This window comes from Phyllostomus discolor, chromosome 1 (genome assembly GCF_004126475.2).
Source record: "Phyllostomus discolor isolate MPI-MPIP mPhyDis1 chromosome 1, mPhyDis1.pri.v3, whole genome shotgun sequence".
Taxonomy (NCBI): domain Eukaryota; kingdom Metazoa; phylum Chordata; class Mammalia; order Chiroptera; family Phyllostomidae; genus Phyllostomus; species Phyllostomus discolor.
The window spans coordinates 67,552,040-67,571,535 of record NC_040903.2 but is presented as its reverse complement, the minus strand read 5'-3'; the positions used below and the strand labels follow the sequence as shown (position 1 = coordinate 67,571,535).

General features: G+C 35.3%; 1 protein-coding gene and 1 long non-coding RNA gene across 4 annotated transcripts in view; both read left to right on the top strand.

The window, feature by feature from the left end:
• Positions 1-2,002: 2,002 nt before the first annotated feature.
• MINDY3 (MINDY lysine 48 deubiquitinase 3) overlaps positions 2,003-19,496 on the top strand; it is a 94,445-nt gene continuing 76,951 nt past the window's right edge. The window contains exons 1-4 of one of the 3 annotated variants that reach the window (XM_036024173.1): positions 2,003-2,335; positions 10,227-10,306; positions 14,455-14,515; positions 16,194-16,370. In XM_036024173.1, coding sequence (XP_035880066.1) covers positions 2,242-2,335; positions 10,227-10,306; positions 14,455-14,515; positions 16,194-16,370 — 412 coding nt within the window. In that variant the 5' untranslated portion in view covers positions 2,003-2,241. The remainder of the gene's footprint in view (positions 2,336-10,226; positions 10,307-14,454; positions 14,516-16,193; positions 16,371-19,496) is intronic. The other 2 variants (XM_028506055.2, XM_028506056.2) reach the window with 2 other exon arrangements.
• Positions 8,499-8,715, top strand: LOC118500206. Its single transcript, XR_004902763.1, has 2 exons — positions 8,499-8,635; positions 8,671-8,715. It is a non-coding gene; the product is annotated as an uncharacterized LOC118500206 (long non-coding RNA).

The window sequence follows — 19,496 nt, the reverse complement described above, 5'->3', positions numbered from 1 at the left end:
CTAAAAATAAATAAAATCTTTTTTAAAAAAAGAAATTTTCAATTTTTAAAAGTACATTTTGAAAGGATAGCTTTTTCTCCATGTCTATAGTTAATCAAATCTATGACAACTATATGTATATTAGTAAAATGAATATGATGTGGTATTGTATATACTATACCATTAATATTTCTTATAATACAGGAGCTCCAAACGGGGGAGCTGCTTAAGTGTTCGTGATATTCTGAAAAAAACCACCCAGAGAACTAGCAGATGTGGACCTATCATTTATTATTCACATTACAGGGGGTGCACTGATGGCTGTGGGTTGGTGTAAGAGAGACTGCACTTCCCTGAGTTGGAGACTCATTTTAAGAAGTCCCAAACAAAGGAGGGACATGTCCTATGCTTAACTCTAAACATACTACCTCAGTGTGTACAAGCAGAAAGAAAATGTCAAGAAGCAGTCATAGGACAAGAAGATGCTCCCAAAAGCAGACAAGGAGTTACAACCCATTCCCCAAACAATACAAATTCCTTCTGGCCAGGAGCCCATCTGACCAGTCCTCAGTCATGGGAGGGGGAAGGGTCACCCACATATCGACCCCACATTTCCATATATTAATGTAAAGAAAGATGTGGCAAACCTCTACATTCCGAATTTAGAAGTTTACCACTTTTAGGCTCTATGAACATAGACCCTTCTGTATCTCTCAGGAAGGGAAATAATTATGTAAGTTGAAGACCACCATGCAAATTACATTTACCTGGACTAGTCAATACTATATTCCTTGATTCCTTATCCACTGGAAGATAGTGAATTATTATTATTATTAAAGACAAGTTTCATTTCTTCAACTAATACTTACGGAAATCCAGCAGTGTTCAAGGCTCCATACTAAGTACTATGAATAAGACAGGTCATTGGCTTTCTTAAATTTATATCATAGGAGATGAGTAAATAATTCTTTGTAAATACAAGGATGACAGTAATTGTCATAAGGAAGTTCCAGATAAAGTAGACGCTATGAAATTTTAGAAGTCAAAGTTTTTATTTTAGATTGCAAAGACGGAAGAAAGCTTTATTACATATTGGAATTTATATTAAGTCAAAGGGTGAGTAAGATGGGTTTGTAAAAAATAGGGTAAAGGAAATAAAAATTAGGAGGAAGGCTATGGATATGATTTGGGCAGTGCGAACAATTCTTTTTAACTACAGCAAAGGTTGCTGAAGTCAGAAATGATGTATAAAATAGCAAAACCCTCTTATTTGCAACCTGGAAGGAACCTGACAGATTTTGTCCTTTTTTAAAATTCAAAGCTCAGAGAATATTAAAATCTCTTCTTTTTAAGTAGCATAAATATAAGTTTTCACACGCACTAAAATTAACTGATTGCTTAGTAATGTTTAAAACCCTGACTTTAGGTCAGGTGTTGCCCATACAGTCTCAAAAGGTAGAGATGAAAATGCTCTACCATTTACAAACGGGCTGCTTTGAAGCTGTTTTCCTACAAATAGCTTTGTCATTCTGTGTTACCTTTGGTAGAGACATTTCTAACGTACATTATGCTGCATTCCGTTATGCCTTTAAAAGTTTGTTCAACTTTACATGGTCTCTTCAGGCACAGAGGCTGAGAGCCTTCAAATTAATGAGGGGGGGGCTCTCAAACACATGCATGTTTCTTCACTGAGAATCAACCACTGTCTTAACAGTTGTAGTTCAGCATAATTAACATTACAAAATTTAAGGAACAGGCTAAGTTCTAGGCCCTTGGGCTTGGGCTTCATAGCTCCAGCTACGATCATAGCAGAACGCTGAGGGAGGAAGTGTTCCAGGATTTCAGAAACACGGCAGCGCCCACGGCTGTGGCGTACCTGCTAATACAAAAGCTTCCATCCCACCAACTGGCCGTAGACTGGGCTAAGAATGACCAGTAGCCTCTACAGTGGTCCGCAACTCTTTCCACGCCCCACTTCCGCTTCCGGGAGGTGACTCAGAGCCCTCCGGGTGTAGGGGAGGTAGCGAAAGAGGGGCCGGAAGTGGCTCAGTCACTTCCGGCAGAGGAAACTTAGCTGCTGCTTTAAGAGGTCTTGACAGGCGGGGTCTCTGCTTGTAGCTCTCTCCCTTTCGTCTTCCTGGCGTCTAAAGTTCCAACTGCTTTGCTGCTGCTGTCCCGCAACACCTGTCTCCGGAGTCGCTCCTTCCCCATGTTTCGGGGCAGGAGTTCTGAAAGCAAAGATCCGCTGGCCGGTATCCCATCATGTCCGAACTGACTAAAGAGCTGGTGGAGCTGGTGTGGGGCACCAAGAGCAGTCCCGGTCTCTCTGACACCATCTTCTGCCGCTGGACGCAAGGTACCCTGGCTGGGCTCTCACTTCCAGCGCCGCTTCCTTTGCTCTGTGAGCGTCTGGCTGTGACGCCTCTCGCGCCAGCCAGCCCCTCGCGTGCCCCTCACTCTATCCCAGTTCCCTTGCCCAGCTCAGAAACTGGAAGTTTCTGGAAACGCCCTGCCTGCCCTGGAGGGAGAGGTTCAGTAGGAACGTGATTACAGCTGTCCATTAAAGACCCGCAGCGCCTCAGCCGCTCCCTGGACTGCCCTTCCGCCAGAGAAGAAAAGGGTGGCTTTTGAGCTGCAGTGGCTCCGAAGGTGTGCCTTGTGCTCGGGTGTCAAATTCTCAAGCTGTGCTGTGGTTGCCCGAGTCTTGAGAGCCCGTAACAAGGCTTTATGTTATTGGCGTTTGGTCTGATTTTGAAGGAAGGGACGTCCACAGTAAAGTCAAAGTGGCTTTAAAGTCAAAATCCCAGAAAGCAATTTTGTTGTTTTTATTTTAATTATGTGTTTATGCATGGTACTGTGTGCATAAATACAGCATTGCTTGCAACAAAGTGTTCTCTTAAACCAAAGAATCCCCGGGTTAGAGTTGGTTTAGCATTTGTTACAGTTAAAAAGAAAATGAATCATAGTCCATCCTTTTGAGTTACATGAGAAGTTTTGTTGATAATATGAATAATAATGAAATGAAGTTACCATTTATTAAATTCATGCACTGTGCCAGGCCCTGCGCTAGGCACTTTATACCTAATTCTTAAGTTTTAATATGAAAACACAATGGACACATTACTTAAGGTGACTTAACAAAGATTGGTGAAGTTAAGTGAGATTGAGAGTATAGCCTTTGGAGTCAGTAATGTGTCAGTAAGGTGTGTGTATGTAAAACATAAAGAATAGCCATTTATTACTACTATTATTAAAACATTTATTTAGAGCATACCTGTTCTTAAAGGATTTGGAGGAATTTTAGCATAGTAAATCTATCCCCATTTCATAATGTGTATTTTGTGACAGAAATTCAGGGTGTAAGTAAGCCTTTCCCCCCGCGGCCCCCCACCCCCCGTTATTTTCTTTTAATAGTTGGTAAAGTTAGAATCGTAATGTATTAGAGTCAGGTTGTTTAGTCTATCACTCTTATTTTGCAGGCAAGTCAGGAAGAAAGGGTAAATGACCAGGCCAAAGTTGCACCCAAATTGATAGAATGGGGAGTGAATTACAAGTAATTAGTTTCGCTCTTTTACTTGTTTAATGGTCACTTAACTAACATTTTCTAAAATCTTGGACACCCACATTTGCAGATTTTATTTTCAAACTTATTCTGCACTTTGACTTATTTATCCTAGTAGTAAAGTAGGGGAAGGATTTACTTCCCCTGTAATTAGCCAACATTAAGTAAGCTTTTACAGTGTAGAATAAGATACCATTCAGCCTCATTTGCATTTTACTACTGTGATGCAGATTCAAGGGGAACTCAGGCAGTTCTAGTGATGGTTGAGAGCCCGTCTTGGAATAGGCACACTTGAATTCTTGGTTTAAGTTGTCTAACTTATTTAAGCCTCCGTTTTGTTCTTTGCAGGTAATAGTAGTGTCAACCTTACAGGGTTGTTGCGAGGGTTAAAGACATGTAAATACACTCAGGCACTTAGCACAATATCTGACATATTATAAACACTCAGAAAATGGTAGCTTAATTTAAAAAGTGTTCGGTTGCAGAGTAAGCCAAAGATTTCTTGGCCTGACCATTAGAAGAAATTATTATTTATTTTATAGGTAGTCATTATTTAAAATAGAACTTTATAATGACATTATAATGCTCTGCCACCCTTTAGTCATACAGAAATTCCTTAACAAGCTTCATTCAATCAATATGATTTTAAAATAAATGACTTATTTATTTATTTTTCAGAGAGTGTAATTATACTGTGTCTATGTAATTCTTCAAGGTCTTACATTGACCAAAGTTTTTTAAAGCAACCAAATGATGTGTTTAAGTTTGCACCTCTGAATCAGAAGGATATTGTTATTGGTTTTGCTGTATTTACCATTGTATCCATTTATTCATTCATAGAGACAAAAACCATTGTTAAAGGTTGCTGTGACAGTCACTTGGGATTATGGAACTAGGCACAAGAGACACCGCATTCAAAATGTGCCATTAACTTTGGCTTTATTTCATAGTTTAACTGTGCTTTGAATTGGCAACAGTAATGTCATTAGTCTTTTGGAAGCAAGTTATAGGTATAAGTAGTTTGGAGCAAATATTTATAAAATTGGTAGGAAATGTTGTCCAGCAACAGAAGAGTTGTGGGTGCCCTGTTTTGAGCACATAAGATCCCTGGTCCCTGTCCCCAGTCCCAGTCCCTGTTCCAGGTGTGAATGGGAGGCAATCAGTCAATGTTTCTCTCTCTCCCTTCCTCTATCTCTAAAAGCAATGAAATAAAAATGTCCTCAGGTGAGGATAAAAAATTTTTTTCTAGGGATATTCCATTTATGAAACTATATTGATTTGTCATGTTAAATTCTTTTGATATATGAAAACAATAAGCTGCAGGAGTTTGGATTTTTTGCTTTGTTTTGTTTTAATTGTTTATTATTTTTAGATAATATGTTAACCAGTAAGCCTCAACAGTGGCACATAGTTGATTTTTGAATTTGTTGTTTTTAAAATTCATTTGGCGGTTTTAGATAATTCTTTTTTGCAAGTCCTAGGTTTTTGTGTGTGTAGGGGGTTTGTCAGTTTTTATTTTAAAGATAATAAGTCACATTAATTTAAAGGTTTAAAGTTGTTTTTTAACTTGGAAATTTATTCTCTGCTCCTGCCTGCTTTCCTCTTACTCATTTGGAAGAAAAGTGTGTATTTTCTACCTCCTTATTTATAAGCATCATTTATTCTCCCTTCCTTTTCCCCCACAACAGTGTTCCAGGCCTCTGCAGCTTAGATTCAGTAGGGTGGGATAGAAGGCAAATAATAGACATGATATAGCATAAATTAATACATAACAGTTAAAAGGTAAAGGATTAGGGAGCTATGGGATGGGGTAGCCTGGATAGGCCTCATTTGAAGATGAGATTTGAGCAAACAGTGGTAATAACTGAGTTAGTCATGCAGATAACTGAAACAAAAAAAAAGTTCCAGGCAGAGAGAATGACCATTATAAAAGACTTAATGCAGAATATTCCTGGCTTTTTGCTCAAGCAACAGGACAGAGGGTAGTTTGGCTGAAGAGGGGATGAAGGAAGGGGAGAGTAATATAAGATGTGGCAAGAAATAATACAGCTTAAATTATTTGGTTGGCCAAAAGGTCTGTTTAGTTTTTTCAGTAATATAAAAGACGCATTTTCTATATTCACCAATAACTTTATTGAATTGGATATTTTGAGTATGTTGACTGTCTCCTGCTCTTGGCTTCTAGTGGGTAGAGGCTAGGGATGCTGCTAAACATCTTCCAATGCATTACACAGTCCCACAGCCAAGAATTATTTGCCCAAAATGTCAATAATACCAAGGAACTTCACAAACCATTTTTGACAGGTTTGATCAGTCACAGCACCATCTGAGGAGTTAATACCTTAGTTGAGTTGTTAAGAATGTGAGGAATTCAGCTATATGGAGAGAGAAAGAGCATTTCATGCTGAGGGCACAGCAAGCATCAGGGCCTCAGGTACAGACTTGGGATGTTCCAGGGGCTTGACGTCACTGTAGACGATGAAGGTGAGAGTGAACTGAGGAAAGATGGGTGTGATAGATCATACATTGTCTTTAGGTCATAAAAAGGAGCTGGGTTTTTATTCTAATTGCAGTGAGAAACCATTGAAATGTTTTAAGCAGGCTGTGACAAAATCACAATTGCATTTCTAAAATATCCCACTGGTAACTCTGGTGAAACCTTGTTGGCGGCTTGGGGGTATGGAGTGGAGAGATCTGGTTGGAAGTTCTTAAGAGTATTCTAGGTGAGAGGTGACAGTGGTTTGAACTCGTTGGTAGACTAGAGATGGGATAGAAATGGACAGATGCAAGATATGTTTTAGAGCCTTGAACTAAGAGGACCTTATCTGAAGGTGAAGCCTAAAAGATGTCGGAGTTTTTCAGAGACAGAATTAGCATGTATTTCAAGCTGAGGCAACATATTCAAAGGGCAAGAAATTGGAGAAAAAAATGGATATTTGAAGACCTGAAAGAAGCTCAGCATGTTTGGAATCTAAAGAGGGAGCGTGACAAAGGATGAGGTAGGAAATAGACCCAGAAGCCAGATCCTACAGGACCACGTTAAAGCACTTTGAGCCTGTCTATGACTGGGCTAAGTAAGATGAGCTACCCAGGGAGAATGTGTGGAGTAGAAGGGGAAGTGGGGACTGGGAGGATGGGGTATATGGGGGAGTGAAATAGGGACATCTGCAATAGGGTCAACAAGAAAAATAAAGAACATAGATTCCAAAGCCAACCCCTAAGAAACATAAGCATTTAAAAGGTGTTGATTAAGGAGACTAAGAAGAAACAGAAAAAAAACAAATTTGGAGCCAGAAGGACCCATAGAGCCAAGGAACAAAGGTTTTTAAGAAGTCAGTGTTGAGCACTTCAGATGATTCTCTGGGAGATTAAAAAGGAAAAGACTTGAAGGAATAGCTTTTATTGGTCACTGATGAACTTTGTGAGAATGAGTTTGGCATAGCCACAGTTGAAAGCCAGATTATTGTGGGTTAAGTGAATTGAGGTAAGGAAATTTAGACAGTGTCTGTAGACAACTAGGTGGGCTTTGAGAGAGTGGTTGGAGTTTTTGGTGGAATTTTTTTTTATAGTCAAATGATTGTTTAATTAAAACTTTACTTTTTTAGAGTGGTTTTAGGTTCACAGCAAAATTGTGGGAAAGTTACGGGGACTTTCCATATGCCTCCCGCTCCTGCAATAGAAGGCATAGCCTTCCCTGTATGAATGTCCTCCAGGAGAGTGGTAGGTACATTTGTTATAATCAATGAATCTATATAGACACATCATGATCACCCAAAGCCCATACTTTACATCGGGGCTTACTCTTGGTGTTGTGTGTGCTGTGGGTCTTGACAGTTGTATAATAATGTGCATCCATCATTGTGGCATCATAGTATTTTCACTGCCTTAAAAATCCTCTGTGCTCCACTTATTTATCCCTTACCTCTCCCGTCTTCTGCTATACCATGATAACCACAGATCTTTTACTGTCTCTGTAAATTACTCCTTTTTTAGAGTGTCATTGTTGGAATCATCCAGTGTTTACAGCTTTTTCACTTGTTTTCTTTTACTTAATAATAAGCAGTTAAGTTTCCTCCATGACTTTTCATGGCTTGCAAGCTCATTTCTTTTTATCATTGAATAGTATTCTATTTGAGTGTACCACAATTTATCCATTCTCCTACTGAAAGACATCTTGGCTGCTTCCCTGTTTTAGCAATTAGGAATAGAATTACTCTGAACATTGTTTGCAGGGTTTTGTTGGGTATATAAGTTTTCAACTTCTTTGGGCAAATACCAATGAGCTTTTGGTAGAATCTTAAGGTGTTTTGTTGTTAAATATATAAGATACATATTTAACTATCTAAAAGAGAGAGATTGAAAGGTAAAGAGAGAGGATGTGGGTTGGGATGGGATCTTCTACATGTCATGGCACCCATAAACTGATTACTAAAATTCTGCCACACACCAAAAAATATATCGTTGCCAATCTAACAAAAAATAGGTATAATTTTGATTGATTTACAAAAACAATAATGATAGTAATTATGTACCCTTTTTGCTGCAAAGTGACTTTTTAAAAAATCAGGTGCCCATACTTGTATATAAGGATTTCTGGCACCAAGAATTAACCAATCAGATGCAACCTTATTATGCAATGTGACTGATAAGATACAGCTCTGTTATATGACCTATATATCTATGGTTGAAGACAGGGCATTCACACTGGATCGCTATTGTTGTGTTGGTGGTTGTCATTTTTTTAATTTGACAGTCTAAAGCTCAGGTGGCAAACACAAGGCCCGTGGGCCAAATCCAGCTCAGCACCTTGTTTCTACCAGGTGGCAGTGCTCTCACTTAGCTGTTAAGGAGTAGTTACATTTATACATTCCTAAAATTACATTCAGCCCTTTGAGGGCAACCATGAGGCTGATGTGGCCCCCAGTGAAAATGAGTTTGACACCCCTGGTCTAAGGGAAAAGAGGTCAGTGCCCCTGACTAAATAGTCAGATGTTGTATGTTGTAAACATTCTTGAGCACACTGGTTGAAAAATCGCTTGCTATCACTTAGTATCTCAAGCTAGGTACTGTGTGTGTGTGTGTGTGTGTGTGTGTGTGAGAGAGAGAGAGAGAGAGAGAGAGAGAGAGAGATGGCTGATGAAACAGGCTCATCCCCATTCTGGTCATTTAAAAAAGAAAAAAGTGTATGATCATATCATTACTTTAATTAGTACTTGTTATGGTGTGGCCCTTTCCACTAGTAACCTCTTGTCAGTGTCCCTTCCTCCTGTGTGCCATTTCCCCTATCCTACCCCCACACTGCTTTTCAGCTACATTAAATTTTCCTCCATATACTTGCCCTGCTCTTACTAACCCTTTCTTCTTTAATAAAGGTGTTTTCTTTACCTGAAAGGCTTCCTTCCACTCTGGCTTCTCTGGCAAATTCCCATTCTAGATCCGCCTCAAACTCACCGGTTACCACTTGACTCAGGCAGAGTGAGTCATTCCTTTCTGTATCCATAACACTGTCATCTTACTTCAGTTATAACGTTCATTTCTTTATTTTAGTGATTACTTGTTTGTGTGTTTGTCTTCACCTGGACTGTTGGCTCCTCCATACTAGGGAGTCAGTTATTCATGTGTATATCCTAGATGCTTAGTATAGTATTCGATGCTCATTAAATATTTGTTAGATGAATGACTCAAGTATAATCTTTAGTGAAACTTTACATATTCCTAGTCTGTTGGAATTGTAGTGGTCATTTTAAAGATAAATACAATGAGGTCAAGAGAGGAGGAATGCTTTCCTAAACCAAGAAATCACACTGTGACTCAATTCTCCTCATTTCTGTATGTGGTACAAGGTGCCAGTGCTCTCTGCAACAGCTTCTACTAGCTGCTCTCAGTCAGTATTGGTCAGGTAATATTTAAATTAAGAGCTACCCAGGCCAGTGTGGCTTAGTTGGTTGGAGCATTATCCCATAGACTGAAAGGTTGTGAGTTCAATTCCTAGTCAGGGCACACACCCAGGTTGCAGGTTTGATCCCTGGTTGGGACAAGTAGGAGAAGGCAGCCAATTGATGTTTCTCTCTTCCCCTCTTTCCCCCTTACCTCTCTCCTTCCCCCTTTTCCCCTTCCTCCCTCTCTTTGTCTCCCTTTTTCCTCTCTCCTTACCCCTTCCCCTCTGTCTAAAAGCAATGAAAAAATATCCTCAGGTGAAGATAAAAAAATTAGGACAGAGCCAATGTGAGTACATTCACTGTTGTGTATGATTTAATTTTTAACTTACAGAATGTGACACAAAGATTGGGACAAAAAAATACATGAACTATACGGAAAGGGTACTAAAAATTTTGTTGAATTCAGTAGACTGTCTAGTCTTCCTTCAAGTAAATTAAATTATATAAAACTCAGATTTGGTGTCCTTTTCCATACTTTATCCCTCTAGTCCACTTAGAGGGGTCACTGGATACAAACTATTATATACATATGTATGTATGTGTTTATGTACATTTTGTGGGTGAGAATAGGTTCCATATCTTTCTTCAAGGGTTTCTTGGTCCCCCTAGAAGTTACCACTGCTCCTGACTGAAAGACACTGTGCTGCTGTGATAAGTGATATTTCTCCAAGCAAAGTACATTAATAATTCTTTTGGCTGCTGCTTGAATTACATTTTTAATCTTTGCTACTTGCTTTGATTTTCAGGGTTTGTGTTCAGTGAATCAGAGGGATCTGCACTAGAACAGTTTGAAGGTGGCCCCTGTGCTGTTATTGCACCTGTTCAGGTAACATTACTTTACCAATTCCTTAGTGGGACATGTTCAAACATTTCATGCTATACTTTTTGTTTTCTCATATATATACTCTGTAATCGTGAAGCTTGATCAGTTAACTCTTAAATTTTGTTCATGTAAATTGCTGTAGATATCCAAAATAAAAGTGAATCAGGAGAGACACGGACAACAGTATGGTGATTACCAGAGGGGAAGGGGATTGGGGGGAGGTGAAAGAGGTTATAAGAGGGATCAGTGGTGATGGAAGGAGACTTGACTTGGGGTGGCAAACATACAATGCAATACTCAAATGATGTGTTATAGAATTGTACCCCTTAAACCTATATAATTGTACTAACCAGTGTCACCCCAATAAATTCAATAAAGAAAGTAAAGAAAAGTGAATTCAGAACATGAGTAGGTTACACAGCAATAGCCTTTTGATTGTATTTTCAAAAAAAACAAAATAAGTGTTCCCTTATTTTCAGGAAATGAGGAATTAATGATCATGTCGTCTTTCCAATACAATGATTCTGTTGAGTACTAGCATTTTATACTATAGATAGATAAATTGTAGCAATGGTACTGTTTTCATTTGATCGCTCTATAAGAATGATTTTACTAAAAAGTTGAATATGAGCTAATATTTTCATGGCCTAAAACTTCATAAATTTTTAAAATAAGTCTGCAGGTTATGCTATTTTAGGCTACAACTTTGGCCTTTAAAATAAAATCAGTTGCAACTGATTTCAAACAGAATTCCCAAAATAAAAAATTATTTTTATCTTTTTAATTTTATTAACCCCATAAAAGATAGGGTAAATCTGAATATATATATTTGATTTTGAATCTTGATGTGTTACATTGTTTGAATTTCAAAGGCTGATTTGTTATAAACTGTTACATTGTTAAAACAAAAAAATGAATTTTCGGTTTACTATTACACTTATATCTGAACAACAATGTAACTTCAGAACTGTTATAAAAGAAGTTAAATTTATTGTTTATGTTTTAATCAGCAGGTTAGGAAAATACATATTTAATGTTATATTTATTATTCATTGGACATAAAGAATGAATTCCTGAACTGTTGGCTGCAAAGTAAATTTCTCTCTCAAAACTTTATACACTTACATAATTAAATTAAATATGTATTTTTCTGAAGGAGGAAATCTCCCTTCATAGCTGATTACAAAATATATTCTTTATAGTTTCTTAATTTATTTCTTTAAAGAGTTGACATATGTATTTTTTTGCATTAGTGGAATTATTCAAAAAATTTAAAAAATGAGTGCTTGAACTTGGGAGTTATTGAATATAAATAATAACATTTAACTATAGATTAATTATTAGAGCTACTTTTGTTGAATAATTGAGGCAGATTTTGCTTGCTAGTAGGAATATTATTATCTGAATTTGAATATTCATTGCCCTTCTCATTTGCAAATTAGATTATATTAACACTGCCCCCATTAATAGTACCTCAGGTCTTTATTGTAAGTCTGTGAATGTAGTTAAATGCAAGGTATGCTACAGGAGTTTTGTGTTTTATAAAATTCCAGAACGGTAGTTATTTTTGCAGGTGGGGGTGCTGTGAAACAAGGGATAATTGTAGTGGTCAAAATCCTGATGTATCTTTGAGGTAGTAATTCAGTTTCATAGTCACATAAATCTTTTCAATCATAGAACAATTTTGTTTATATTACAATTTCAAGTAAAAGTCAAAGTAAATCATTAGGAGTAATAAAGGGAAAGGAGCAAGTCCAGATATTAAAACTTTTTAAATTATAAAAATTAAAACATGGCACCGTTGCTAGAAGAATAGTCATACTATGGAACTATTAGTACAGTAGTAGACCACATTACGTATAACAACTTACCAAGAATTTATCAGATGCTTTGATAAAGAAGGAACTATATATATCAGTGGTGCTAAATGGTAATGGAAAATATACAATAAAGATTAAATAAGTCAGTGGTGGAATAAAATGAAATTTACTGATTGTCACTGATATGATTGGCTGGCAGTTTGAGGGGAAAATGAATTTAGATCATCTAATACCATATACCAAACATATTCTTGATATAATATTCAGGTACAGAAAAACTAAAAAACAATGTATTGTCAACTGTCTAAGAGAAAGGATGAGTTCCAAGCACAGAAAAATATTTTCAGTGCATATGAACAATAAGTGGATATTGTCTTTCTTATACAAAGAATTTATACAAGTTGATTATAAGACACTAAGACCACAGAGGTGGAATGAGCATTTACATGCAATCATAACAGGTGGAATGGTGCTGGACAGCCAAAGGATCTGCAAACTCAATAGGAATCCAAGAAAGTACAAATAGAACTGTTACTAGACTCTACTGCTTACTCTTTCTAATCTTTTTGTAAAATCATTTTTACTTTTCAATTACAGTTTTCATAAGTTATTATATCAGTTTCAGGTGTACAACCCAGTGACTAGACATTAAATAACTTACTAATTGATCATCCTGATAAATCTCACATCCACTGACATCACACGTAGTTATTAGAGTATTATTAACTATAGGAAAATAATTTCCAGTGCATCTAAGGTAGGATGGTTTTGACATACTCATGTATCACTGTGTAGTGCAAATTTGTACTTTGATTTTTGGGGGAGGAGTTTTACATTATACTTTGAGCTATGATAATGCAGATTTTTTGATCTGTATTAGATGTACTCCTGTGAATCTTTCCTAAAGAAATAATACTTAATATGGGAAGTGTTATATTCAATAAGTAGCTTTTATATTTATAGTATAGTATAGTAAAAAAATTGCAGACAAGTTAATGTACAATAATGTAGTTTAAACATGAAATAATGTTTAAGTGATATTGATAGTGATAATGTTTAATATTGATAGCTTGATAGAAATTTAGTGATTAAGAATTATAATTATGAGTTCTGTGGGAAAACAAAATGGAAAATAATCACATAACCCATTATGCTTCTCACTTACAATAAAATTTACAGAAGTTATGAAAGAAAGACTAGAAATAAGTATACCAAAGTGCTAAGTAGTTGTATTAGTGGTGAAATAATGGGTGTCCCATCTCACTTTTCCAAAATTTTATAATGTAGTTATACTACTTAATTTTATGGTTATTGTCATTTTGGGTGAAAATCGGAAGCACTTGATTGTAGAATTTATAGATTTTATTTCCATGAGAATATGTAATATTTAATATTTTTGTTAAAATTCCTTGAAATAATTGCTTATTAGATGCCAGGTACTGTGCTAAGTGCATTACATAGATTATCTCATATAATCCTCACTGCAACCTTTTGAAGTTTGTGTTATTATTTTTAACTAGTAGAGTAGTGGAACTAGGATTTAAACCTACCTCTGTCTGACTCAAAGCAGTCCTCTTATCTGTATACTACTGCTTTCAAACACATATGAATAAGAATCACCATAGTAACCTCTTTTTCTTGAATCTGCCCCCTCGAGATTCAGAGACAATAGACAGAGCATAAGAATCTGCCTTTTAAATAAGACTAGGTTGCAGATAGCCCTCAAACTGTAGTTGGAGAAGGAAACACTGTATTACACTGAACTGCTTTGCATTAAATCACCAGTGTAGCGGATTTGACTCATTTAAGGAAAAGGTTAGAAATCAGTTTGTTTTTTCTTTTAAACATTACATCTGTGAGTTAAACCAGGAAGTCAGAAGCTTCTTATAATCATGACTCTTGCAGTGGTATTCTTGTATCACAAATCAGAGCTAATAGAGCTCTGACTTCTTAGATTTTGTATTTAGATTTCTTTCCTCCCAAGAAATCAAAGAGAAATGTAGACTTGTTCCTATTCTGTAGGGCCTTCACATTATGTTTCTTCAATTTTCCAGTTGTGTGTCTTATTTTGAGTCAGTTCTTTATTTACCAGGAATTGTGTATTATGAAAGAAGATGAATTTTATGGATATAGAATTAAGTTTATAATAGTATATTCTGAATAGATAATTATGCCCAGTTACTGTTGAATGTGAAGGGGAGCCATTTGAAATTTTTATAGGCCTATTCAAAAGATTATGTAGGAGGTACAAATTATTTTTTTTCCACTTTGAAATAACAGTGATTTATGTTTATAATGTATGCTAATAATTATTGCTTTAATTGTATAAAGGCATTTCTTTTGAAGAAGCTCCTGTTTTCTTCTGAGAAGTCTTCTTGGAGGGATTGCCCAGGTATGATAGCTGTCTTTCATAAACTTTTACTGTAGCTTCTATTTTACAGATGACCTGTGGAGAATTCATTGGTAATAGTTTAGTTAAAATTATCTATCTTAAAATGTAAACTATTAATGGGATATTTTTTCTTGAGGTTTATTTTTTTTCATATTTTAGAAAGATTCATGGACAGTGACTTCAAGTTTTAAAATACCTGTATTTCCAAATTTGGTTTCCTAAGATGTATAAGATAGGATAATATAACAATATAAGGGAAAAAGCTTTGGCCTCTTGCTAAAACAGTGTACATTACCCTAAACTGTTAAATTAAAGCATCCCATAAAGAATAGTCATTTATGTATGTTTGCTTTGTCTTATTTAGCTTTGAGCAAGAACTCAGAGTTATTTTTGTATTTCTGCATCTTTTAGTATAATGTTTTACACAATGCAAATAATATTGCAAATCTGAACTAAATTGCAAATGAAGCTGTCATAGCTTCTGCAATATAATTAGGTGAGAGAACTGTATGGTACTACCTGATAATAAAAAAATTTACATTCCACTTGACAGTTTACAAAGATTTTTACTTCACTTACACAATTTCATATGGACCTCACAATAACTTCTAGAAGGAGGTAGGATATATTATAATCCCAGTTAGTATATTAGGGCAAAACAGCTTCCAAACCACACACATATAATCTACTAGTGATCTGGAATTCAAGAGTTAAAATGTTATTGCCTTGCATTTTTTATTCATTAATAGTGGGAATACAAAATAAATTTTAGTAGAGAAGAGACTATTCAAGAGATACTATTAACATGAATTTTTAATAATAAGATTTCTTGCACAGAAATATATTCACATTGATAAAAAATTTATATTGCATTGTCATGAGTGCTGTGAAGGTTATAAAGTGAACGGCACAGTTTCTGCCTTTAAAGACCATTCAGTCTGTTAGGAGAGTTGGAACCCTCTCTCTATAGCATAAAATTTTACATAGGATGTGTATATATCTTTATCCCTTTTGAAAGTTTCAGAAAGCAATACTGCTTTCAGAGAGTAATACTCCCTGAAAAGAGGAAGGTGGCTAAGGTTCAGAAAGAAATTGAGCATTTGTGCTTTTAAAATAAAAATCTATAGATCAAATTACAGCAGCAATACAGTGCCAGTAGCGTCTGTGTCACGAGGCGTAATGACAGTGGCCCCTGCTAATGTAATGGGTTGTGGTATTATTGTATGTGCTGAGGGTATATTATCTCATTATTCTTACCCTGTGGGACAGGGGAATCAAAGACATTAGACTAATTCAGAAATGGGGAAAATATAGAGGTCTCAACAGTCCCTTACATAGTGCCTGCTTCTACAATAAAGACACCCTCATGGTTTAAATGCTTCAGTTGCAGCTAAGAAAGAGGTGATCAGTATCAGGTAACATTTTTTTTCTCCTAATGTTTAATTTTCTGCATTTTTTAGGATTCTTTTTCTCATTAATGGAATTATTTAGTAATGGTGACATTGTAACCCTCGTGTACGTTATTTCCTAAAATATAATTTAAGACTTGTTGTGGATTTTTCCCCCACTTAAAATGCTTGATTAGGATTAACACATTCTTAGGATTTGTATTCATGCCTGGATTATTTTTGTTTTTTTCCAAAGAAAACCATTATAACTTATACTTTGGTTATTTTAGAGGAAGAGCGGAAGGAACTCCTGTGTCACACCTTATGTGATATTTTAGAAAGTGCCTGTTGTGACAACTCTGGATCATACTGCTTGGTTTCATGGTTAAAAGGAAAGACAACTGAGGAAACTGCTAGTATTTCTGGGAGTCCTGCAGAGTCCAGTTGCCAAGTGGAACATTCTTCTTGTAAGATACATTTTTTTCCTAAAGTAATTTCTTATACCTTTGTTTTAATAAAACTATTGAAATTTTTAAAGAAGGATTAAAATTTTCATAATGTATCTTTTTAGCCTAAGCTTAATTCATGAGCCTTAGTATTTTTCATTTTCCTTTTGATGATTGTGATTACTCAAGGGTATTGCATTTATTTATTTTTGCTTTCATTTTTGGAAAAAAAGGAAATGTGTCTCTTAAACTTAAAAAAATATTCTAGTTAACGTGCTTGATGACATTCCCTTGTGAGCTTTAGAACTCTCATTTAGAAAGTTTAAAGAACATATTTCTATATACTTTAATTTCAGATGCCTCAATTGCTTACTTTGGTATTGGGAAAAAAAGAAAATTTTTTTTTAAATTTTATTTTAATCATTGTTCAAGTACAGTTTTCTCCGACTTACTCCCATTCCAGCCCACCCAGAAATTTTTTTTGACATTAGAAAATTTCTTAAAATATTTTTAGTTGCTTCCTAGAGCAAAGATGGGGACTATTTTTTTCACTACATGTTTTCTTTCCTCCTAAACTTTTTTGACTTTATTACTGTATATGAATTATTTTAAAGTAATTTTAATTATGAGTTTTAATTTTGCATCTAAGTTTTCAGACTTTGGAGGTTTCTCTTTAAAAGAAATAAAAAAACTACTTTTCTTATAAAAATCATATATCCTGTGGTCTTCAGCCTTTGAAGTTCTTATGTAACTGACCTGAAAACTGCCAGAATGAACTAGTGGTACAGAAGCTAGGTAAAAAGAGTTGCTGTTCTGTTTTTCTTTTCAGGAACTATCTTGCTTGTAGGTGGCTTTTGATAATTGGTATTTCCAAGTGCTTATATTGAATACGTGACTTATTCTACCCATAATGCTTTCCATTAACTATCATCCATGGAAGTTGTTATTAAAGAAATTAGCGGACTTCCAGAAAGTAAATTTGTATTGTTTGTGATACACAGCTTGCCTTCCCTGTAGGACTGAGTGTCTGTGACTCACTGCTGCCCCCTGGAGCTGGAGTGTGTGTGTGATGTCAGTGTTTGGGCTCTGTACGGCTGCAGGCACACCAGTGCATTCTCGTGACTGTGCGTCTGCAGGAAGAATTTTTAAAACTAACTTCAGTGGTGTTTCTTTCTCAGGCCCTTCAATAAAATCTTACAAAAAATGAAGAATATTTTTAGAGTTGATAATACAGTTGAAGGAAATGAGTGGAACATACAAGGATGATAGTAAAAATGTCATTAAGATTGTTTTTTAATATTTTCCAGTTTTAGTGGGTTGCATGTAAGCATGTTTAAGAGTTTCATTAAGGTAATCAAAATTTTGACAGGAATAGTTGAACTAATTCAAAATTCTTTTAAAGATTAGGTGCTTAAAGCCAGTCTCTATATTGAAATGTGAGAAAGTAGTAAGATCTTTTTTGTAACATTTTTTAATTGGTATCTTGGTTTATACTGTGTGCTTACTATGGATTATTCTGTACATTCCATAGTGATATATTAAGTGGCCCCACAATATGTTAACGTAGGGACTTCAATAACTAATTTAAGTGGGCTTACTATAGTGAATTTCCCTTCAAAAAACATCTTTTAGTAATCTTTCAATTTACTTTGTTTGCCTCATTCTAATAGTGGACATGAATAAAACCAGATTTAAAATTTGTTTTTTTATAATCATATAAGTTTGAAAAAGTTTTGTTAACTGAAAATTTGAGAATTTACCCTTAGATGTTGACAATGTAATGAACTTACATTAAAATTTTATTCCATGTAACAATCTACTTTACCTATTCTTCCCTTTATTCCCAGCTATGTTCTTTTTCTTGTGTTTTATACTTTTTCACCATCTTGCCTGCTAAGCTTTTTATTTTGCTTGCCTTCTTTCTCTAAAATTACTATCTTTATGTCAACTTTTGTAGTGTATGCCCAGTAAAATTATTTAGATAATCAGGCACAGAAAGAGTAGTAGTACAGTTTGGAAAAGATTAGATAGAATTTTTATTTTTTCTGAAATTTTAAATGTGATATTTTCCCCATTATCAATATTACATTCTGTACAAACATCAATTTCATTGGCTTGTGTGGTGTGTATAGTTTTGGCTTCTGGTAATGCACACTTGTTTGCAGTAGTGAATACTCAGGTTCAATTTCAGTTTGTTTCCCACACAAATGAAAAGATTACTTAAGCCATTGGAAATTTAAAGATTTTAAGAAGTAATTTGAAACATTTGCAAATTTAAACTGTACTTTGAAAGGCTAGCATATTGTGTGACCTTTTAAATTGTAAATCAAAAATTTTAAACTTTGAATTCTTACTGAATCAATTTCCAATTAGTAAGACTTAAATACTAAGATCTGCTTCATAAATATATATATATATATATATATATATACACACACATAAGAAATTGTTCATTTTGATAAACTAGGGTTGGCATTTTGATTTGACTTTATCTGTGGGGAGCCATGACACTCTGGGTGGCAGTCTCAGCTCTGCTGCTGACTGCTGCGGGCACAGGGGACGTTCTCCTCTGAGCCCCTCCGCCTCCTCTGAGACGTGAGGACCAGCAGGGCTGTGATGCGAAGTGAGTGAGGAAAGGGGCCTGGCACCTGGAAAGTGCTAAAGATTACCTTTGGTTTAAATGCTTTCTTTGACTTACTTTTATTTGATTTTTTAAATTTATAACTGTACTGCATTAGTACACATAATCTAAATAAATTATTGAAAACTTCTCAAAAATTGTACAAATTAATGAGGAAACAAACTTAAAGCTGTTCTTGAACCTGTATAGTTTCAGAGTGCTATGCCTTTTTATACATGTTTGTTTAATAATTAAGCATTAAACCTAAAGATTTTATATTATATAAAGGAAGATTAGTTTTGTGATTTTTCTTGGATCTGTGGATCAAAAGATTATTTAAAAGTGCAGGACATATTACAGTGATGCGGCACTAGGATTGCCAATAATTTCTCATTTTACAAACTTTCCTAGCATAACTGAATTGAAAAGAAGTGTTTATTATTTAACCATCCTTCTACACTCTTATAATTATATCCATTTAGTTATAATTATGGTAACTAAGATATTGAAATATAAATTTATATTAT